Here is a 24563-nt window from a genome sequence, read left to right as displayed (position 1 = left end):
ACCCCACCCCACCTCACCCCCTGTCTCGTGCCCCCCTCCCCTGCCAAGCACTCCTAGTAGTTAAAAGAGTGTTATCTGGGGCCCTGAGGAACCTCCTTTAGTATTGACATTCAGTGCTATCCAGAGTTCATTTCAGCACGCCTCTGCACATAGGCATTTTCTGAGTTTCCAATGCTGCATGCTTTTTACTATATTCTCAAGTTTATCTACATTTGAAAGTTTAAATCCTCATTGTCTGCCAATCTCTTAAGCCCACACTAGCTCTTGTGGTGGTCACTGGCCTAATGAATGGTGCTTAGCAAGAGATACTTTGGGGTAGACATAAGAAAGAAGAGTCTTTTGCCATCCCTCTACAATATTTCAGTTACAAAGCTTCTCACAAAATGGTCTCATGCCACCAAACTGTTTTGTAGGTTTGAGAAGTAGCGAACCCATTCTACAGGGTCTGCTTGGCTTGCAACTTTACTTCTGCAAAGTGCCAGATAGTACACCTAAACACTTCCTTGGACCTTCTGTCAAATAAAAATAGTATATAACATAATATGAATTTTTGTAGATGTATTATTAAAGAAATGTCAGTAAAAACTACTGTACATGTTCATGTCAGATACAATTCCATCCTCACTTATCTTCTTTTCTCTCTGCCTCTTCTTCCCTAGAGGTACCCTTTTCCCCACAGTAATTCCCTTTCTCCCTCATTCGTATTTTCTTGTCCTTTCAATTACCAATTGTTAAATCTTCTTTTCCTCTGACACATGAATTCCTTTCTGATTTTCCATCTACATTCATTCTCATTTAAGTATACACAATTAACATTTAGACACTAGGATCTATATATGAAAGAAAATGTTTAATGCTTGTCTTTCTAAGCCTGGGTTACTAGAATACTTTTCAATTCCATACATTTTTCCATAATTCAATTTTTCTTTATAGTTGAGGAAAATTCCATTTGTACTTGTACTAGATTTTAATTAACCAGCCATCTGTTGATGGACATCATGGTTGATTCTATTTTCTTGCTATTCTGAAGAACAGCAAATACAATGGATGTGCTAGGATGAAGAGTCATCCTTTTCTTTTTGCTGTGGTAGAGATTGTAGCCCTCTCTATCATTTCCCTCAGTGTTCTATTTTAAAATTTGTTTCCCCTAAAACTCAAGTTCAGTAATTATTTATTTAATTTGATCTCTATTATTTATTATTGCCTAATATTACTGACTCCTTTGTCTTTTGATATATCCCATGTCTTGTGCAGCCATAAATCTGATTGATTTGAGATTTGTGGAGATATAGAGTGCTTGATATAAGTAATTTAACATCTTCCCCTGTCTCTGAATTGATGTATCTTGATGCCATTCTCATAGTCAAGGGTCTTCTGTAGCTATTTACTTTGTAGTTACCAGGGAGTTTACATGAAATATCCTACATAAATAACCAATTTTAGTTGATGATAACTGAATACATAAAAATAATTTATAATTCACTATCCCTTATATATACATATTCTATACTATTATTATAAACTATATCATCTTATAATATATTTGTTATTATATTCATAGTACATTTTATTGAAATTTTATGCTTTGGGTTTTTTAACTTCTGTCATAGTATAGTTTTTGCAGCAGCAACTGTGGTATTTATAATATCCTGTTTTCCAAATTCGATTCTTTGAATGTGATCTCTACTCATTCCTCCCAAGGCAGAAGTCATGAAAAAATGTAATTTCTCAAAACTGAGCTGAACCTATCTGGAGATGTATCACACCTAGAAAAAAAATGAAACTTCTCTTTCTACTCATTGAATGACTATATTCAAAAGTATCCTGTTATACTTTGTGTAGTCACATTCATGGTATTGGAAGATAAATCTTGAGCATACAAATGTGAAAATATCACCATTTATTTCTTTGTCTTATGTTGTTACAGAAATTAGTGCTAGAAATACAAGATTAAAAAGGTATACCAAGGTGGGACATCCTTCCTTTGGCCCTAATTTCTCATCATTAAAGGTGACATTAAGTATAGGGTATACACACACTCATGTGCTTACTATTGTCAAACCGAGGAATACACCCTTTGCTGACTTATGAGAGATAATTTGTGTTTAATGTTGTTACTAGGTTTTGTGTTTGCTTTGTAGCACAGAAGTTCAAGCTCAGAGCCTCCTTCATGCCAGACAGGCATTCTACTACTGAGCTGAAACCTCAGTTCCACTCACTTACTTTGTAACTGTTCACTTTATCACCATTAACACTCCTGCAAGTTCAAAAACTAGAAGACACAATTCTTTTTGGAGTCCTGTCTTATTAACCAGTTAGTTTTTCTATATATAATCCATGTAGCTTTTAAAATATACTATTTTCAAAACAGACATGTTTTCAATACAAGTAAATATTGGGACTCCTGACCAGGCAAAATTCCTGGCCATTTAAATTCTTCTAATGTATTATCTAAGAGGATTTTTACTGATACCAACCACTGATCTTGGTGTTTTCTTAGAATACTGTTGGCACAGTTATATGGTTATTAATTATTTGTCTAAGGATTTAATTCATGAATTAATTTATAAACTTTCTAAAAAAGTAGAGTGACTTACTCCTGTGTCTGCCATGATGCCAAAATATTAACGAGTGTTCCCAAAATTTATGAAATAAACAATTATGTCTATGTAGATTAAAGAGTAAATTTTAGAATATGTTCTATTTTAATGGCTCAACTACTTCTAAACCTTCATTAAGTATTCTCTGGCAATAATAAAAAAATTGAATTGTAAACAATAAGATGGAGAGAAGGGTCACTCAAAAGTATTTTCAGCTTTTTAATCTTCTAATTTAGTTCATTGAGATAGAATTGAGCAAATAGCACTGTCTCAGAGCTCACAATACCTGCAGTGCTTAGGGACAATATCCCAAGTAAATGTGTATAGAAAAGGATATTTATATTTTGTTTCTTCTTATTATAAGTTCTTTCCTGAGTATAAACTATTTGATAAAGCTGAAATATAATAACTAATTAAAAGTACTAATGAAACTATAAAATATAAAAAAGTTTTATTTTAAAATAACCGTTACCATTATAAGTTTTCTACAGATGGAAAGACAATGAAAAAGATAAATACTAGATAAATTGTTGTTAAGGGATTAGAATGAAACATTAAAATATTGTTCAATACTATAATATATATACTGATTCTGCGAAGTAAGTTGTCATTGGAGATGTGAGAAGGGAGCATAATCAAGAATGATTCTCCAATGTCCAGGATGTCTAAGATTTCAGAGAAGAAAATATGTAATATTTAATAAGGGTTTGCTGCATACTAATAGCATAGGAGAAGAAAATATTGATTATAAGAGGTATAAAATAACACTCAAAACACTACTGGTAGAGGGGAAGAACAATTAAAGACTGAATTTTTTCTTGTCTAGAAGTTTGCTTAGAGCATCTTTAACATCTTTGTTTCTCAGAGAGTAAATCAGAGGGTTCAGCATAGGTGTGACTAGGGAGTAGCACAAGGAAGCCAGTTTACTCAGTTCAGGAAATCTGTCAGGGGTGAGATACATGAAGAAGACAGCACCATACAGCACACTCACAACACCCAAGTGGGAGCTACAAGTGGAGAAGGCTTTCTTCCTTCCCTCTGTGGAGTGTATCTTTAGAACAGTGGACACAATATACATGTAAGAAACGACAATGACTAGGACTGTTGGTAAGATAATGATGCTGGACAAGGAAAAAGATATTATTTTATGGACAAAGAGGTTAGTACAAGATAATCTCTGAATTGGTCGAGTATCGCAGTAAAAGTGGTCAACAGCCCGAGAAGCACAAAAGGACAAAGTAAATGTCATGCTGGTCTGGAGAACAGAGCTGATGCAACCACAGAAATAACAGCCTGCCACCAGCTGAGCACAGAGACGCGTGGACATGTGAACAGAGTACAGGAGCGGGTTGCAGATGGCAATGAAACGGTCATAAGCCATGGCTGCCAGGAGAAATCCTTCAGCCACAATGAAGAGTGTAAAGAGAAAAAACTGAGCCACACAGCCTGCAAATGAGATAGACTTGCTCTCGGTCCAAAAGTTGCTCATAGCCTTCGGTGCAATAACAGATGAATAGAAGAGGTCGATGAAGGAGAGGTTGCCTAGGAAGAAATACATTGGTGTGTTGAGCCGGGGATCAGTCATAATAATGATCATCATCCCAATGTTTCCTAGAAGGATCATGGCATACACAAGCAGAAACAGCAGGAAGAGGAGGATATGGAGCTCAGGGCCGACCCTGAAGCCTACAAGGATGAAGTCAGTCACTCCTGAGTGATTGCTTGTTCCCCTGTCACCCATGGAGGAGACCTGATGAGAGGCACAAGGCAAATGAACACTTTCAGCTTGACCTTCAGTGTTACAAATAGTTGATATAGCAGGGTTTAAAAGGCTGTCAGTAATTTTAGCTTCAAAATACTCCAACTTAAACTGAATTCAACCAGCTAGTGTGGACTCTACATATTATTTTCAATTTAAATTTCTGAAATTGGTATAATTTAGCATTTCCCTTAAATATATAATACAATGCCTTCTTCCTAAAATATCTGTCATATTTACTGTACCACTGATCCAAACATTCTTTTGCTATTGTATACATTAGTTTCAATATTATGAAGCAGTAACAGGAAGTGAGCATAGATATTTAAGAAATGCCATTCAGATAATAGTTTATATAGTTTGGGTTTAGAGGTACAATCACCTTGGTATTCAAATTTATAAGAAGTTATAAGTACTTAGAGTATCCAGTGAATAATTCCAAAACTGTGTTCTTAAAGTCTTTACAGACGCATAAGTCCATATGTATGTTCATATACATATATGTACATTTATATGAAGAAAAACAGAAATGACAAGGAAAGAGACTATTAGGAGGAAGAAATAGGGAGACGGTACTAAAGGAAGGGAATAGGAAGATCTGAACATGGTCAATGTGATATACATGACAGAATTTGTACGTTAAACCAAGCACTATATATAATGAACATATGCCAATAAAAAGTGACTGATTTATTTTAAATTACCTAATACGTTTAATTGCCTTTTGTGAGTCATTAAAGCTTTGAATTCTGATTGAAATTATGTACAACTGAAAAAGATATGTATACTGAATTTCAAAAAAAAAAAAAGTTTAACATCCATTGTAGGACTTTTTTTCTCTCTCAAATGGACCATACAATTTCATAAAGAAAAAAATCCTTGTTTCTTTAAGCTCACAATTCAACATTCTGTAAGAAAAATGTACAGAAGTAATAAATATTATTTGGTAATAGCTACTGAACAAAATATCTATATGTGTGAGAGAACTGATTACCTTCCAATTAACCTTAACATGACTTTATATCTGTCATTGATTCCCTTGTGAGTCATCACAGACTTTGAAGTGCCTGTGTTAAAAAGAGGACTCACCCTTTTCCTTCTCTTTTGAACTAGGAGTCATCCAATATGGTCGATTATAATTTTAGCTAACATTTATGTGAGATTTTTTATGTCAACACTTTCTAAATGCATTCATGGTAGTTCGTTTAGTATATATAACAATAATACCACACAGATACTGTTATATTTCCATGTTTCCTGAAAAGTTGTAGAGAACTAATCTTGTTGAAATTTACTAAGTAGGATCAGAATTATAAATTAAAGCAAAGACAATGTCCCCAGTATCTATGCTCCTGATAAATTATGTTGTATTACCATTAGGCATCACTCTTCAATAAAAACTTCCTGTTACTTTAATTGACTTACTTGGACTTTAGCATTATTTCTTACCTTTAATAAAATTTAATAAAATTTCTTAATTCTTCAACCTGGGCAAAACATATTTTCCAAGAATAGTAGCAATTATTAACAAACATTAATGTTAATATTGAATACTGATTATTTTTCACATAATAATAGCTCTCTTAAGATCACAAATAATTTCTTTTCATATATAGTCAGCATATCATTTGTGTATTGCAAATATCAATTAATCAATATACACTTGTTTTAGAAATTAAAGTAGACTAATAATAGAGCATGCAGACTCAGGCTGCTGAAGGCTGCATAGTTATGCTGTTGTGCAGCATCACAAGTGCTTTAGGTTGAAGTAGACTTCTACTTTCTAATTCAGACCTTAGGTACAGTTCATCACCATATTTTAACTCCAGTGGCAAATATCCATTATCCCTTCCACAGCAATAGCTTCTTTAAGGTGAAACTCAATTTGTTCTCTGTGTATTTGTTAGCTTACTATTTTTTAATCAGGCCAATAGTTTTTAGTTATTATAGTGCACATTTACTATATGGGTAATAACTGAGTGGTGATGAGCATGCAAAATCAGAGCAATGTTTTGTAAACATATAATAAATGTAATAGAGCTTAACACATAAATATCAGCAAATTTAAAGCAAAGTCATTCATATCTTGAGAAAGGAATACTTCCCTCAGTACCAACCAAGAAACTAGTCATGACTTATAAGTTGTTAAATCTCAAATATTTTTAAAGTTACTTTTACCTTTTATGATGTGGTGGTTTGTCAGATTCTGTTTAAAATGAAACAGTAGAATTCCAAGGTTCCTTCTTTTTGGCGTTACTATTTTAGTTAATTTTAACTAAGTTTTTAGTTTGAAGTTTAAATATAACTTAATTTATTATTCTATCACAAGTGTAAGTATTTTAAATTTATTTTAAAATAAAATAAACCCAGTCCTTCAAGCATTCATTCACGGTCTAAGTTTCAGAGTCTCCCACAGAGAAGCATAACATATACTCATCAATGCTTTCTGTTTAAAAACTTCTGCTTTATTATTTGCTTTCTCGAAAAATTCTAGTCTTAGGAGAGAGTCAAGATGAACTTTATGAATGGTCGACAGCTAAAGCTTAAATGATGTTAGGAACTATAATTTGTAGTCATGCAATGTGAACCCGAAGAATCAAGCAGCAGAATAGTCTCTGGATATATTCTTAGATTCTTGTATGCTTTAAGGAAGGAGATAGGTTACACTGGATATATACATCCAGGCCCTGAGCCATCTGGAACCTCTAATGATATACAAAGCATCAGAGAAAGCTATTCACAAGGGCTTTAGACTTGGTATAACATTGTAGCTTTTACAAATAAGTGTAGCACTGAGATTTCCCTCACCCTTCTGGGAGACAGCCCACTAGGGATAAAAGGAAATACAACTTAATTATTAAAATATCTATGTTCCAAAATCAAGTAGATGAGGGCCATGGAGAATCTAGATATTTTTAAAAATCACAGTAGGAATTAAGTACATGCTGGAGGACATTTCTTTCCTTAAATGAACCTGTGAGATAAGCTAAAAGAATTTTTTAATTTAATTTCTGCACAAAAGAAGTAGCACCTGAAGCTTTGACTGGAAAACCCTTTGTTAAACAGGCAATATAGATATTAAAGGGATTAATGCTCTCTGTAATATAGGCATGGCCTAATTTTTCTTAATTATTTTTAGCTATGTTTTGTTATTTGTGATTGAGAAGATAAAACACAATACTAAGATGATATAGACAGGCACAAAAATACATCTAGTTTATTAAGTCATAACTAAATTATGACTGGTCTTAAAGTCAGGTTCATTTCTACTTTTTAATATATTTTATATATTCCTTGATTATTTCATGCATGCATATATTTGGCATATTAATCCTCCACTCTTTCATATAACCCTTCCTAAATTTCCCCTAAAAATACTCAATTTAATCTCCTTTTTTTTATTATAACCCACCTATACCAATTTTTGATTTCCACATACTCATAAGACACGAGGCTATGGAGTGACATTTACCTTCTAGGATCCACATTAATAAAGAAAAGTGACCCTTCCACACCAAGAAGCCATCAACAGGTGAGGAATCATACCCCCCTACCCTTCTGTATTAGCCAAGGTTATCTACAGGAACAGAACTAACTGAAAACTAAGCAATTGTTCTATTGGGTCTGCTTAGCATCATTCTATGAATAAATTTCATAAGATACCCTTTTTTATTTAAAACTTTTATACAATGTATTTCTTTTTAGTTTCAGAGCTTTATTAGGAGGAAGGGGAGTGAGGGGGGTACAAGAGAACCAGGCCTGGGAAGGAGCATGTGTGAAGAGCGGAGATAAAGATGGTGGGGTGGGAGGAGAGAGAGCAGATCAGAGAGAGCTGTACAATGTATTTTGATGATGTTTTTCACATTCCACAACTCCTCCCCAACTCTCTACCCGCATACCCTTATGTTCTCTCTTTAAAAAAGAAATAATGTGGGCCAATGGCTTCTGATGTGCAGTGGAACAGCAGCTGAAACAGTTATTCTTGAAGAGTAACTAAGCTCACACCTCTCAATGGTAGACCGGCATTTAATAGAGGGATGTGGAGAAGAATGAGATGTCAAGATGAAGCCACACACACACACACAACCAAGAACAATGGACAGCTGAATTCAAAAAACATCAACAATTTCCAGAATTTAAAATCCTGAATCATGACATGACACTAATGGAATTCAGGTGTTTCTGGTACATGGACTGCTCTCACCAAATGTGAGGTTGAACTGTTGACCTTGTATACATCCTAGTTCACAAATGAGTCTGTCAGATACGCTAAGCCTATAGGCTGAAGATGATGCCCCAACACTGCAGAGAAACCTCAGGTGATTGTCCAGGCAGCTGGCTGTTTCTGTCAACTCACATTTTTTTTTTTTTTGGAAGCTGCTTGCATGCACTTCCTGCACTTCCTGTTTTTATTTTTTTTATTAGGTAATATTATTTCCTTCTTGGGTCTCTGAAGGAGTTGAAGATTAATTACTTATAGTAAAAAATAAATAAATAAACAAATAAATAAATAAGAAATAATGGGAAGAAGGAAGAAAGAAAAAACACAAGCTACAAAAATGAAAAACAAAACAAACAAAAAAAGTCAAAATAAACAAATGAAACCAAAATCAGACACACACACACACACAAACACACACACACAAATCATTGGGTTTGTTTTGTGTTGGCCATCTATTCCTGGGTGTAGGGCCTACCCAGGAGTGTAGTTGATATACCCAGTGACCCTCCATCAATTGCAAATAGCTTCTTGGTTAGGGGTGTGACTTTGTGTCTACAATATTTTCTCAGTGCTGAGATTTTGTTTGGCTTGAACCTGTGAAGGTTTTGTGTGCACTGCTAATGGCCAAGATCAATAAAACAAATGACAGCACATGCTGGTGGGAGACTGGGGACACTATTCGTTGCTAGTGAGAGGGCAAATTAGTTAGTGTAGACACTTTGGAAATCAGTGTGATAATTCCTCATGAAACTGAGACTCATTCTACCTCAAGATTCAACTATACGACTCTTGGGTATATACCCAAAGGACTCTACATCTTCCTACACTGATACTTACTCATCCTTGTTTATTGCTGCTCTATTAATGATAGCCAGAAATTGGAAACAGCCTAAATGTTCATCAGATGATGAATGAATAATGAAAATGTGGTAAATTTACACAATGGACTTTTTTTTTAAGCTCAAGGACAATTTTATTAGTGTTAAAAAAAAAAACAGGACAAGTAAACTGTGGATCGTAGCAGCTACCTGAGAGATCATAGCAGAGAGGGGAACAAAGCCATGTGGTTTGAGTTAAGTCAGCATTAGAGATCAGCCACATATCAGACAAGCAGCCACATGGTGGGAAGGAGGGTTAAAAGAAAGAGCGAAGTCCAAAGTGTTAGGAAAAGGATGCTTCAAAAAGAGATAAGAGGTGGGGAAAGGGAAATTATGCTTTTCTGAGTAATTAGAGAAGCAGGCAGACTTACTCTGTAATGGACTCTGCTAGAGGTTCTGTGAAGGAAAAATACATTATCTCATTAAAAGGCTAATTACTGCTCCTATCTCTTTAGTTTAGCTTCCAATGAACTGAAGGGTTGTCCTTTGGCCAGGTGATTGGCTGATCCAACTGGATTGACTCTTTTAACATTTTATTTTATTATTTTATGTGTATGCATGTTTTGTCTCCACAAAGTCTGTGAACCACATGTGTGCCTATTGCCCAGGGAGGCTAGAAGAGGACACAGATCCCATGGAACTGGAGCTACTACAGATGATTGTGAACTGCCTTATGGATACTGGGAACCAAACTTGGTTCCTCTGCAAAAGTAGTAAATACTGCTGAGCCATTTCTCTAGACCCTGTTTTGTTTGTTTGTTTGTTTGTTTGTTTTCCGAGACAGGGTTTCTCTATGTAGTTTTGGTGCCTATCCTGGATCTCGCTATGTAGACCAGGCTGGCCTTGAACTCACAGAGATCTGCCTGGCTCTGCCTTCTGAGTGCTGGGTTTAAAGGTATGCACCACCACTGCCCGGCCTCTCTAGACCCCTTTTTAATGAGAGACAGAAAGAGGTTGGATCTGTGGGGAAGGAGAACTGGGGAGGAACTGGCAGGAGTAGAGTGGGGGGAAATTGTAATCAGGATATATTGTATGAGAAAACAATCTATGTTCAAAAAAAGGAAAAAAATTTAAAAGGAGGAAGAATTCCATGCCAGGGTAAAGGGCATAACCAATCAAACTAGCACAGTGGTCCCATACCTGTCAGGCTTAGGTTCAAGGTTCCCATGTTCACAGAATCCTCATTAAAGGCAGAGTAATTGCTATTTGCCTCTCTGTTGTTTGAGACATTTAAGATGAGGTGCAGACCCTGAGATCCATGTGCCATATGAGACATGAAGTGTAATCATCATTTACATAAGGAAGAGGGTTTTTTCTGTTTTGATCTATATGGCTAGAGCTGGTCAGGCCTAAATAGCCCAAGGTAGTCAAGTCTATGCAGTTAAAGGCAGGAGGCAACTTCTGGCAGGTCTTATTTTTCCATGCATCTTTGTCCTGTAATAATGAGGCTAGCATGGAACTTACTCTGGTGGGATGGTACTCCACCCCAGGGAACTTCTTGAGCATAGGAACTTTTCACCATGCAAATATATTGTAAATTTTACTCAAGTATTCAATATTTTATAACCAATTTTTAAAATATATCTGATTTTCAATATTCTTTTTACCTTAAACAAACTTTAATTTTACTTTTAACTTGTTTTGCTTTATTTGCTTTAGGCTTAATTTTGACAACACATACAGAATACTATATAATGAGAGGTAAAAATTGGTCTCTTCTAACTTGCCAAACTAATGGAAACACATGAACTGTGGATCAATAGCTGAGGACCCCCCATGGTACTGGACTAGACCCTCTGGGTAAGTGAGACAGTTGTGTAGCTTGAACAGTTTAGAGGCCCCCAGCCAGTGTGATTGGGACCTGTTCTTAGTGCATGAGCCGGTTTTTTGGAACCTAATGCCTATGCTGAGACATTTTGCTCAGTCTTGGTGTAGGGAGGAGGAGCTCAGACCAGCCTCAGCTAAATGTACCAGGCTCTGCTGACTCCACATGGGAGACCTTGCCTTGGAGGAGGCAGGAAAGGGGGGCGATTTGGGGGGGGGGGGAATGCTGGGGAGGGAGCAGGAGGGAGGACAGAGGAATCTGTGGTTGGTATATAAAATAAATAGAAAATTTCTTAATTAAAAAAAAAAGAAAAAATTGGTCTCTTCCTCCAAGCTTGTCTCTGTAAATAAATTACATTTGTACTTAGCATAGCTGACTATTAACTTGCATATCTTAATCATATTTTACAGTTTACAGTTAAATTAGTAACTTTTTATAGGATTAGGATGTTATAATTTTATTCTGTTAAGTTTGTGCCTTAGAAAATATAATTCTTGAATTAAAGATCCTTTAGTACAAAGTAAACTTTAAATCATAAATACTAAATATTATCTACAGAGAGGCTGGGAAACTCATAGTTTTGATCCTTTTATAGTATACTTTTGCAAAATACCACAGTTTTTTTTATAAGACTCGGTTTCTCTAATTAGCTATTGCTTAACAAATATAGCAAAAAATCACAGTTTTTTGTATGATCTAGTTTTAAAACAAACCATTTTGGAAGCCTGGTGTTGCTTCCTTAGTCTAAAAAGAAGAACACAATGGTAAGTAGAGATAAGGATACCATAGATCACCTTAACCAAGATGGTGGTAAAGTCACATGGCATACTTCCATTCTAATGAGGTCACCAGCCAAGTTGGAGGCAAGCCATGTGGTACTCCCAGGTGAGCCCATCAGGCATTATTCTCAGGTGCAAAGTATCTTTTCCTGGGATGTTCTATTTTGCTTTCTTTCTTCCTGTCACAGAGTCAAGTGGCCAGCCTTTGGACTTTGGAGGAAGCTTTTCAACAAACTTGCTTGGGCCTCCAGCAAATGATCCACTTTGCTAGCAGCTGCTCTCCGCTTCATTAGCCAGTTCTCATGCAAAGCAGGTGACTTCTCATTACCTTTTGGAGTGAGATCTTGCTTGTTTTCTTCATTCTTAACACATTCCCTTCTTCTTTATTTATATAATAGTGCAATTCTTCAGCAAACTTACCTGCAAGCTCTAATATTCTTTCTGTTGTCTCATCTAAACAGTTGTTGATATTTTCAACTGCTTATATGAATTTCTAATATTTCTGTTAGATTTTTATCAAGATATCTATCTCCTTCTGAACCTACTTTTAGTAGTTCAGGCTAAGCTGGTAACATGAAGAAATACCGTCACTGACAAATATACTGATAAGAGCCAGCACAAGTGTGCCCAATCTTCCAAGGAACTTATGTCACCATGGCACACAACTGTCTAAGAAGAAAAGTAAACAAACACTATTGGAGACTGTCAGATTCTGGCCCCTAATTGCTACAAACTCTTGAAAGTGCCACCTTTTACATATACACACATGTTTTCCTCTTCAATGAGATTTATACTAGTGCAGTGATTAATGATATTTTTGCTCATGTTTATTTTGTTTTCAACCAGAACTTAAAATTAATGATTCATTCTCTACAGTCACTATGGTAATAAAAGGAAATTTTACTGATAGAAAAGCAACACATTCTTAGCCTGGCCCTCCTGGAACATTACTTTTATCCTTACAGTTTTTTGGGGTTTTTTTTTGTTTGTTTGTTTGTTTTTTGTTTTTTTCGTTTTTATTTTTTTGAAACAGGGTTTCTCCGTGTAGTTTGGTGCCTGTCCTGGATCTCACTCTGTAGACCAGGCTGGCCTTGAACTCACAGAGATCTGCCTGGCTGTACCTCCTGAGTGCTGGGATTACAGGAGTGTAATCTTGGCACCTATACAAAAATACTTGTGGCTGGGTATGCTGTAACCCCACTTTAGGATATCAGAGACAGGTGGATTTTAGGAACTCACTGGCCAACCAGATTTCCTGAATAGATAAAGTTCTGTTTAGTTAGAAACTCTGCCATGCAGGAATAAGGCAGAGAGTGATGAAGAGAACACCTGACCTTCACTTCTGGCTTCTGGCTTCTGGCTCCTACCTACATACACACATGCATGCACCACATACAAACATACACCATCATTACCACCACCACCATAATGACCATCACTACTTCCATCGAGAGAGAGAGAGAGAGAGAGAGAGAGAGAGAGAGAGAGAGAGAGAGAGAGAGAGAGAGATTGTCCTCAGCACAAGAACTAGGATATCAACAAGTTCTACAGGTAGCCTGAATAGTCTTTATTCTAATGCCAACAGAGCCCCCACTTCCATCTGAAACCTCTTGTCAGTCTTTACTATGCATGCCCTTAGCAGCATGCTGTTCCTCGGACCCCTGCCTTAAACTCTGCTTATAGCATTCCAGCTCTGGTTATCTTACAGCCCACACCTCCAAACTTTTCTAAATTTTCCACAAACGAGTTTCATAGGTTTCCGAACTGCATTGTTACAGACACAATCTCATGTTTGGTTTTCTGTGATAGACATATTGTTGCTGTGACAAAAATACCTGAGCATAATAATTGAAGAGACAGAGAGTTTATTTTGGTTTGGTTTCAGGGGAATTTGTCATGGCAAAGAGTGCACAGCAAACTCATGTGGACGAGGAAAGAGAGAGCAAATACCTGCATTGGGGTATTTCATTTTTGCTTCTTCTCAGTCCATCCTGGCCTCAAGTCTATGGTTCTCTGCACATTTAGGCTATCTTTCCACTACTTTCCAGAATAGTGTTTCTAAATCCAAGTTGACAATAAAGATTGACTGTTACAGTTGTGTTCTCCACATAGATGAATTTACATACAACCCAACAACTTGGAGAAAACACAATTCTGAATCCAAGATGAGCAAACAAGGATGACCTAAGACCAAGAGATGAATTTAGTTATACTTAATAAATTTGTCTTAAGTGAGAATATAAGAAACACCCCTCTCTTTTTGTAAGTCTGTCTTCCTATAAGCTCAAAAAGCTATGTTCACATAAATGGAAATGAGATATTGCAAAAAAAATTCTTATTTTAACTAGGCCTTCAGAATTTAGGAAAATAATTTCTCTGAAAGGTCTTCATATATATATATATATATATATATATATATATATATATATAATTGTCTGACATTTTCAGAAAAAATATAAAATAGCAGTTCTTCAGATGATTGACATTGTTTAAAGAACTAGAAAAAACATTTAAGAGTAAAATGTATACTTTATAACAATACAATTGGTTACATAGAATTATCAAAGATCTCTGTTCTACTGACCTGAATACAATTGATTAATAGACTTAATAACCATGATCATACCCTGAATGTTACTTTAAAATCATATTTCACTAGATATGACAAAGTCACTATGAAAGAAACAGTACTGCACTACATATCTGGATTAGTGAATGTAAACTGTCCCAGAAGAGGAGACTGACCCTGATTTATAGAATACCAAAAGAACATTATGTTTCTAGGCATTTTGGGTCTTTGAATTTGCGTTACATCAGTGTATTGAGGATATGAGTGACTATGAGTCTAAAATGCTAGGTGTGTCTTCAGAGAAGGATGATATTACTTTCCCACATACGAGGCTAGATGACTAGCATGAAGACTCTTCTAGTTCATGTAGAAGCTATGGCTGTTTCACGCTGTTTTTCTCCATCTATGCAAAGCTTCTTTACTTTCTATCCCACGTGTTTATATTATCCTTCCTTTACTGGTGATCTGATTATTTCACAACTCTGAAGAAGAGAGCAGAAACATGCCCTTATTCTTATCTTGTCCTCATTCCTTTGTCTTCTCTTCCTTCTGTTATCATCCGTCTCCTTCTTTGCCTTCCTTTCTCTCCCCTTCTTCTCTTTAGTTTATGAAGAGTATCATGCTGTAGCTATTCGGTGGGGGCTGGGTATGGTTTGGATGGTGATGAGAATCAACAATTAAGAGTGAGAAGTGGAACCCAAACATGGTGAAATGTATGGTCATACGTAGATGTGACAGCCCAGCCTAGGATGTCAGGCCTGCATTTGTGTGGAAATGAGTATAGCCATCTGGAAGAGATGGGTACTATATCAAGGTGAGTTCAGGGTCAAGCAAGAATCCATGATTCATGGGCAGTTGATGGGTCCTGGCATGTGATGTTATAGCTCAGTTGAGTTGAGCATAATCTCTAAACAGCTGATAAACCCAGAACAGGATGCTGTATCACTGACAGAATAGGAAAGCATTTACACTTGATTTGTTAGCAATGGCCAAGCAGAGGTTGGAATCTAGATTGAGATTTTTTAAAAGCTCATTCAGAGAAAAGAGTAGGTAACAGTAATAAGAGAGTTGAAAATATCAAAAGCATAAGGAAGAATTTGCTAAGGAGAGACATAGGAACAGCCACACCCAATAGCAATAAGCACATATATCACCTATCTATTGATTTATAAATACGTTCCTTTATCACAATGAACTGTAGATAGCCAAATTCATATGAAAGATAGGCAAAGGACAAAAAGGGTTTTCATATATCATTGTGGTATTAGAAAGCAGAGAGGGCTCTTAAAAATGAGAATAAATATCAAAAGAGCACAGAAGGTATCACAAAGAAACCCTTTCTGGAAAAGCTAGGATAATTTGAGTATCAAAATAAATAATGAGGATAATATAACACAATAAATGAAGTAGAGCTCTGGGAGACCATGTTTCCCGGTCATACCACCCTCCCCATCTTTCACCCTCCTTGCTCTATCATTAGTCCATCTTCCCACAGACAAGTCTTGCTTTTACTTTCATGTCACATCGTATATATAATTATGATTTTATTAATCTGCAGAAAATGTAGAACACACAGATTAGTGAAACCATGGATATTTGTTTTTCTTAGTTTGCTTGATATAATAATTTCAAATTGTGTCCATTTTCCTCAAATGATGTAATTCATTCTTCTTTGCAACTGAATAAAATTTTCCTGTATAAGAAATTTCATGAGTATAAATTTGTAAGTATGCAGGATGATACTATTACCCAAAGTCAACATGCTATGCAAAAAATCTCCATAATTTGTCCATTTTGTCACACAGAAAGTTTACACCTATGCCCAACATCTCCCTGCTCCCTCATCCCCTGCAACGATATCTGCCTGCCAGAGCTAACAATATAGTTATTAAATATATCAAATACGGCTATGAAAATAAGTTACAGTTTTTTATTTATGGGTTTTCTGATATGGATGTCTTTTTATGTAATGGGATAAAATAAAGTCTTATTACTTAAAGTGAAAAATCTCAGAAAATTGCAAAATACATTGTAAATACTATAAAAACCAATGCTTTGAGTCATGTTATCAAATCTTCCCCTCTAACTCTCCTATTTCCCCTTCACTCCCTCTGAGATTTATGAACTCTTCTTCTATAATTGCAGTTCTCTCTCTGTCTCTGTCTCTGTCTCTGTCTCTGTCTCTGTCTCTCTCTCTCTCACACACACACACATGCATATGCACATGCATACACACTGTATTTTCAATATATTCTTTTCTCATACAATATATCCTGATTACAATTTTCCCACCTTCTACTTCCCCTGGTCCTTTCCCATCCAGATCCATTTCCTTTCTGTCTCTCATTAGAAAAAAAAAAACAGGCTTCTAAGAGATAATAACAAAACATAACAAAATAAAATATAGTAAGATAAAACAGAAAATATCACATGGAAGTTGGACAAGACAAACTAAGAGAAGGAAAAAAACTCAAGAGAAGGCATAATAATCAGAGACCCATTCATTCACACACTTGAAGTCTCACAAAAATCCTAAACTGAAAGCTATAATATATAATAGAGGACCTGGTGCAGACCATTGTCGGCCCTGTACTTGCTGTTTCAGACTCTGTGAGTTTATATAAGCTTTGCTCATGTTGATACTGAGGACCTTGCTCTCTTAGTGTCCTCCATCCCCTCTGGCTCTTACACTATTTCTCCCTCCTTTTCTGCAAGGTTCCCTGAGCTCTGGTGGGGGGATTTGATGGAGATATCCCGTTTAGGGCTGTTTTCTAAAGTTTCTCTCACTGTGTGCAATGTTTGGCTGTGGGTCTCTGTTTTTGTTTTCATTTGTCACAGGAGGAAGTTTCTATGATGATGACTGAATAAGTCACCAATCTATGAATATAGTAGAATATCATTAGGAGTCTTTTTATTGTGACCTTTTTTCTGACTAGTATTTGGTTTTACTGTAGGTCTCTGGAATACCTAGTCTCTGATTCTTGGTCATCCAGGCAATAATAGGTATGAGTTCCAGCTTTTGGAGTGGGTCTTAAGTCAAATTAGACATTGATTGGTTACTCCCATAAGCTTGTGCCACCATTGCCCTATCATATTTTTCAGGCAGGACAGATTGTAGATTAAAGGGTTTGTGACTGACATAGTGTTTCTTTCCTATTTTGGTAGTACGCATAGTACCTTTCTGTACCAAACATGCTAGCATAAAGGGATGAAGGCTATATATAGTCACTATCTTGACATCTCCATGCACAATGAGGTGTGTGGGTGTTGTCTTCAGCAATGAGGCACCTTGCTGCCAGTTTATGGAGAGCAACCTACAGTCTTGTCAACAGACTGGCTGTTTAGGGACTTCCATGGAACCCCTTTGGCCAAAACTCAATTAGATATAACCCAATCCCAGTACTGGATGCTTCATTTGGTGACAAGAGATGAGCATTCGAGACTCCATCTCCCTCATTATTTGGAGACTTCATTAGGATTGCCTTCATATATTTTATCAAGTTTCCACTTCACTGGGTTTCTGTATCACCTCTCAAATGCACCCCAATTCTAGCTGTCTCTCCCCACATTTCCTCCCTTAACTCCATCTCTCCTCCCTCTCCCCACCTGATCCTCCCATTCCTGCTCCCAACTCCAGTCTATCCACAAAATCTATTCTATTTTCCCCTACCACACACTGTATTTTAAACAAGCTTATAAAATAGTGCTTCCCTATAGTTTTCTAAAGCGTACTCAGTATTATTTATCTCTCATTATTTTCTTCCTTCTGTACCTCCCCTCTTCAGTTACATATACCTCATTTTCCCTTCTCCCCCTGTTATAGTACCTATACAGCATGATGAAATAAACAGAGAGAGAAAGAGAGAAAGAGAGAAAGAGAGAGAGATTTTCTAAGAACATGACTTAAGAAATGTTAAATAGCTAATATCAAATGCTATAGAAATTTGAGGAGAAAAAAAGCCCTTCCCCCCTCTTTCTTTCTTTCTTCTTTTCTTTCTTTCTTTCTTCCTTTCTTTCTTTCTGAGATAGAGTACTTTACTTGGTGTTGATTGAATGGAAATAAGAATACTGAACAAAACACATGAATGTTTTAGCATTTGATGTTTACTCCAAATAAATAAAGATGAAACAGAATGTTGGGTTAGTAAACACAAACCACTAATCCTAAAACATCTCAGATCTGCTGTGATGTATCTCTGTAAGAATATTGATAAGATACAATAGAGTGAAAATTTTGTCTCTGATATTAGTAGCAATAGTGGGGCAACAGACTGAAAATTATTGCATTTGACTGAGTGGACTAAGGAAACAAAGGTTTATATGATAGTAGTCAAAAGCCCAGATGCTATCACCACTTTATTCTTAGTAAATTGTTGAGATAGCCAATAATAAATAAATGAAATAATGAGAGGGTCAGCACAGCCCTGTCTTGATTTGCTTTATATTGCTGTGATAAAGATCATGACCAAAAGCAACCTGCAGAAGAAAGATTTTATTTGGCTTACAGGTTACAGTCCATCATCAGGAATCAAGGCGGAAATCTGGAGGCAGAAGCTGAAGCAGGGACCAGGAAAGAACATTGCTAATGGATTGCTTGGCCTATTTTTTCCCCTCAAAATTTATTTTATTCAAACTATGTTTTCCAAAAGAGAGGGTTTCTGTGCGAATCATCTTTGAAAGTCTTCATGCCATTTCAGTTCCTAGTGTTTTGTTTGTGTGCTTGTTTTAATTCTGGTTTGCTTGGGTTCTGTTTGTTTGTTTTGAGCCTGCTTTTTAAATATCATCCAGGCTCACCTGATGTCCAATCGACTAGCCTACAGGCCCATCTGATGCAGGTATATTTTTTTCATGTTTGTTTAACTCTTCTCAGATGACTCCAGCCTGTCAAGTTGACAAAACAAGTATGACAAGCCTTGTCTTGGTCCACTCTGGTTCAGACCAGGGTTTCCCCCCTTTCTTGGAAGTCTGGTTTGCAGTCATTAGAATGAAGGGACTGCTAGATACCTGAGTCACATACTCTAACACTAAAGGTGTGAGGTAAAATATTTCTAATTATCCTTATTTATGTATTTTGGAGGCTGATTTATGGATGGCCAAATACTAAAGAAAAGTAAATACACAAATGTTTTATTGACTTTAAGTGATGTTAATAGAATTCTTTATACTGTATTTAATATACTTTCTCATTCTTAAACTAGTTACCACTAACAGATAAAAAGAGAAGCATAATGAGAGCAGAATAAAAGTTATTTCCTAATGATAAGAACTTTTTTATTCAGGGCTTGCCCAGAAGAATGGACTGTAATTGTTCAATAAGCTGATAAGGCGCTGAAATGACAAGCATCTGATTTACCAGAATTTCCAGTGGTGGAAGAAAAGCATGAGATGTCTTGAAGTACCACCAACACTGCTGTATGATAGTTTGGATTTGTTTGGAAATTACTTCCTTGTTTTCCATTTTCTAGTTTTCTGGGATGTGGATTAGGACTCCACCTCACCCTGTGTGTGTGCTGCCTGGAGCAAAAGAAGAGACATTCTCCAAGTCTACTTCATGCTAAAGTCACCCCATGTTAATTTATTCAGTTCATAACAAAGAAATCTAACCACAAGACCTTCGGCTGAGGAAACTAACAACAACTATTATCCTGAAAAAGGAGTACATAAAGGATGCTTTTAAATGTTGAGTTAAAAAAAAGAAGAAAATGCTTCCAAAAAAAATTGCAAACCAAGTTTTACTACAATAGAAAGAAATATGGACATCAGTCTTTGCTTATAGTTTTACAATGGATTTCCTTAATCAGATTGGTCTTGGTTCTTGAAATTAACTATTTTTAAAATTTTTTCCCATTTATTCCCTTTTCATTCCCTCCACCTCACACCACCATTATTTTTCCTCCACTGAAATCACTAGGACAATAATTTTGAAATGCAATATTTTGTTGATTTGATGACCTATCCTAGCATCACGGAGTTGGGCAAAGTGATATCTCATACAAAACTCATAAGAACAACTGTCTAATATCATAATTAGATAGTATGGTTTTTCTTGCAACACCATGTCACTTTAGCTATGTCAACCTTCAAAATGTAAAAAGATCCCATAATGAGTTTAAACCATCCTAAGATGACACAAATGTAGCGCAGTCTGGATACCACTGTATACTGTTTAATTTAATACTTTTAATCTATAGTGTAAAGTTTGGATTGACATGTAACTAGCCTTTGGAACCCTCTGAACAGAACTTTGAAATCTTGGTAAACACATGAAATAATTAAAATACTAAAATAATAATAGTAGTATAGTTGTTAGGTAGGTAGCCATCAGTAATATGCAAAATTTGTATCAAATGGTCTTATAATACAATAAATGTACTTGCATGTCCAAAAGTTCTACCCAGTGAGGGTGAAGAATGTAGTACAGATCAGAGTTTTGAGAGCCTTAATGTCATCAGCAGCTTCTCAAGGTCCCTCAAGGTCATAATATCATATCTTCTTGAGGATTCTGTGTGTAATTATAAGGTCACCTCTAAACAATGATGTACACTCTTTAATGTCTCTTGGATGTTGTAGCATTTAATCAATGCATCATTAACACAAAATTAAACACAAAATACTTTGTTAATGAAACCCAGCAACATATTGGTATGAGTGTGGGATGTTGTGATAAAATCATAATGGCACAAGTAGCAAGAAAGTAATGCACAGCTTGAAAACCCAGAGAAAGATTTACCAAGGAAGGATACTACATAACAGAAATCAGGAGACAGCTATAGCTATCTGAATTTAACACTTTTAGAGACATCTTGGTTTTTGACTTTTCCAAATTGCTTTGGACATTTGCAGTAAATTAAGAGAAGCAGCTTGTGATGTTATTAAGCACTGAAATTCTATAATCTGCTGCAGCTGTGGGAAATATATTTCATTCTGTTGAAAAATGAAACCAAGTGAGTCTAGGTATAATCTTACCCAACATTTGGTTGGCTTTTCTGAATGATCCTCAATAACCTATACTTGGTAGATACCAAGAAAAGCAAAACTCTAAGCTAATGAGGATACAATGGAAATAAGTAATACCTATATTGGAAAGTGAATCTTCTAGACTAATAATAACCCATTCTAAAAAATCATTTCCCAAGTGATTTGGATTTCTATTTGTTCTCAAATGGTATCTGTCTAAACTCAAACATCAGGACAAATAAATTAACAAGTTTGAAAGGAGAGAGATAAATAGAATCTTGATTTATTTAGTCATATAGCTTCCCTTTTACTTAATTAATTAAGAATAATTACTAGACGAATTATTTGACCCAGCCAACAATAACCTGCTAAGATATATGCCTTTATGTATTCAACAAAGGAAACCCTGCTATCTAAACAAAAGGAAAAGAAAGACTGAATCAAGGGTCTGTCTTTTAGGTTACATGGTGTTGAGTCTGTGGCTGAATATGAGCAAGTGTGCTCTATTTTTTGGACTTAGTTTTTGTCTCCAGTGATAACTCCTAGATGTAGGCACTGTTTACCTGAGCATTACTTAAATTATTTGCAAAACAGTGACTTCAGCATGGTTTTCTTTCACACCTGACTTCCCTTGGCATTTACCAAGTCTGTGAGATGCTGTCAGAGTAACCCTGTCTCAACTGATGCATGCTGTTTATTCACTTTTTCCTATATCCCAGAACAAAACAATTGTGCACATATATACACAAATATAAACACATCCATATATACACATACACACAGGGAATCTAACTTCTCATATGTGTAAATTTAAAGTCTTATATTAGTTTTAATTATGATTTCCAAACTAGATTTATTTCAATTACAATAGTATGTCCTATTGTGTTATCCTAAAGTCACTTTGAATTAAAAAATATAATAAAACTTATCTTTTTGTTATATTAGAGGAAATCAGAGATGACTTATACTACTCAAAGAATGCTATTTAAAATTTCTTGACTTACGTGTTTAGTTTTTTGTTTGTTTGAGTTTTTGTTTGTTTAGTTGGTTGGCTGGTTTTTCTAGACAGGGTTTCTCTGTGTAGCCCTGGCTGTCCCAGAACTCACTCTTTAGACCAGGCTGACCTCAAATGCAGAACCTGCCTCTGCCTCCCAAATGCTGAGATTAAAAGCATGTGCCACTGCTGCCTGGCTCAAAGTTATTTTCTATGTTCTTTAATTCAGCATAGGTCCTTCTTGGAATGTTTCCTTTCCATTTTCTTTTCATAACATACACATGCTCTAACACTGTCACATGCTATCAAATAAAAAACACAACACTGGAATTATACCAAGTGTCATTTGTATATAAGCCAATGTGAAGGCACAGTTTCCAAGTTAATTAGGGTGTGAAGTACTTTATCCATCTAAATTCTACTTGTGGATATAAAGTACTTTACTTCTCTATTCACATAGCATAGTGTTATTGGCAGAGTAAGAAACATAATTGTTTATAGGAAATGCAGCCAATCTTCATCAATATCCAGATCTCTCATATTTAAAAGAAATTTATTTGGAATGTTGTTTACAGGAAATTACTAATGCTGTGTATTCGAAAAGTTGAGTATCTGTCATCTCCTTTTTAAAGTACATTTGAATTTTAAATGCCTAAATGGAGAGGATCAGAAAGGCAACAATCAACTAATACAAGAATCAATGAAAGGAGTGCAGGTTCTTTTACAGTAAAACATCTTTCTTGCACAAGACTTTTTTCACAGCCTCTTTTACATCCTTATTTCGTAAAGAGTAGATTAGGGGATTCAGCATAGGTGTGAACAGAATATAACATACCGAAGCTATTTTACGAAGTTCAGGGTTGTTGGGAGGTGTGAGGTACACAAAGGAAACAGTCCCATAAAGTAAACTTACAACCCCCAGGTGGGAGCTGCAGGTGGAGAAGGCTTTTTTTCTCCCTTCACTGGAACGAATCTTTAAAACTGTGGATACAATATACATGTAAGATACTACAATAACAATTATTGTGGGCAAAATAATGAGCACAGCCAAACTAAGTGATACCATCTTATTGATAAAAGTATTAGAACAGGAGATCTTTTCAATTGGATTTGAATCACAGTAGAAGTGATCTATGACCCTAGAGGCACAAAAAGACATGGAGAATGTTACACTTATTTGGAGAATGGAACTGACCCAGCCACAGAGATAGGAACCAGCCACCAACTGGACACAGACACTCCTTGACATGCGGACACTATAAAGGAGAGGATTGCAGATGGCAGTGAAGCGGTCATAGGCCATGGCTGCTAGTACAAAGGCTTCTGTTACCATGAAAAGTGCATAAAGGAAAAGCTGAGCCACACAACCCACAAAGGATATGGTCTTTTTCTGAGATAAGATGTTAACCATGGCTTTAGGTACAATAACAGTGGAGTAGGAGAGGTCAATGACAGAGAGGTTGCCTAGGAAGAAATACATTGGTGTATTCAGCCTAGGATCAGTCACTATGATGCCAATCATGCTAAGGTTCCCCAGAAGAACAATCCCATAAATAATCAGAAATAGAAGGAAGAGGACACTGTGGAGCTCTGGGCGGACCCTGATGCCTACAAGAATGAAGTCAGTCACTTCTGAGTCGTGAATGAAGTCAGTAACATCTGAATGGTTGACTCTTTCCTTGTCACCCATGGCAAATTTCTGCTTTGAGTTATAAAAGAAAATCAACATATAAACTCCCCACACTTTGTCAGTTATCACCAATAAAACTTCATATTAAAGAAAACACAGTTGATGTAAGCTTTCGTATCCACTACCCAACTAAATTTACACAGCAGCAAACTACAGATGAAAGATATCTTGCTGCTGCCTAAGGCAACATAATTGGATCAAAATGTAATGATATTCAACAATAGTGTTAAATATAATGTAGTTTGATACTTCTTATATCTGTACTGTCACATGAGAACCTGTGAATTATA

General features: G+C 35.9%; 2 protein-coding genes across 2 annotated transcripts; both read right to left on the bottom strand.

Annotated features, from left to right (window-relative positions):
* Positions 1-3399: 3399 nt before the first annotated feature.
* LOC131895313 (olfactory receptor 9K2-like) lies at positions 3400-4365 on the bottom strand. Its single transcript, XM_059245762.1, has one exon. The coding sequence runs from the start codon at positions 4339-4341 to the stop codon at positions 3400-3402; it is 942 nt and encodes a 313-aa protein (XP_059101745.1). The 5' UTR covers positions 4342-4365.
* An 18939-nt stretch (positions 4366-23304) lies between these two features.
* Positions 23305-24273, bottom strand: LOC131895301 (olfactory receptor 9K2-like). The gene has a single exon (XM_059245742.1). The coding sequence runs from the start codon at positions 24271-24273 to the stop codon at positions 23305-23307; it is 969 nt and encodes a 322-aa protein (XP_059101725.1).
* Between the last annotated feature and the right edge of the window lie 290 nt (positions 24274-24563).

Source organism: Peromyscus eremicus, chromosome 18 (assembly GCF_949786415.1).
Source record: "Peromyscus eremicus chromosome 18, PerEre_H2_v1, whole genome shotgun sequence".
NCBI classification, from domain to species: domain Eukaryota; kingdom Metazoa; phylum Chordata; class Mammalia; order Rodentia; family Cricetidae; genus Peromyscus; species Peromyscus eremicus.
Note: the sequence above shows the minus strand (reverse complement) of the source record. Positions and strands in the feature narration are given on the sequence as shown.

What these genes read in the sequence shown, in the direction of transcription:
- LOC131895301 (XM_059245742.1), bottom strand. Translation starts at nt 24,273, where the DNA reads ATGGGTGACAAGGAAAGAGTCAACCATTCAGATGTTACTGACTTCATT.
- LOC131895313 (XM_059245762.1), bottom strand. Translation starts at nt 4,341, where the DNA reads ATGGGTGACAGGGGAACAAGCAATCACTCAGGAGTGACTGACTTCATC.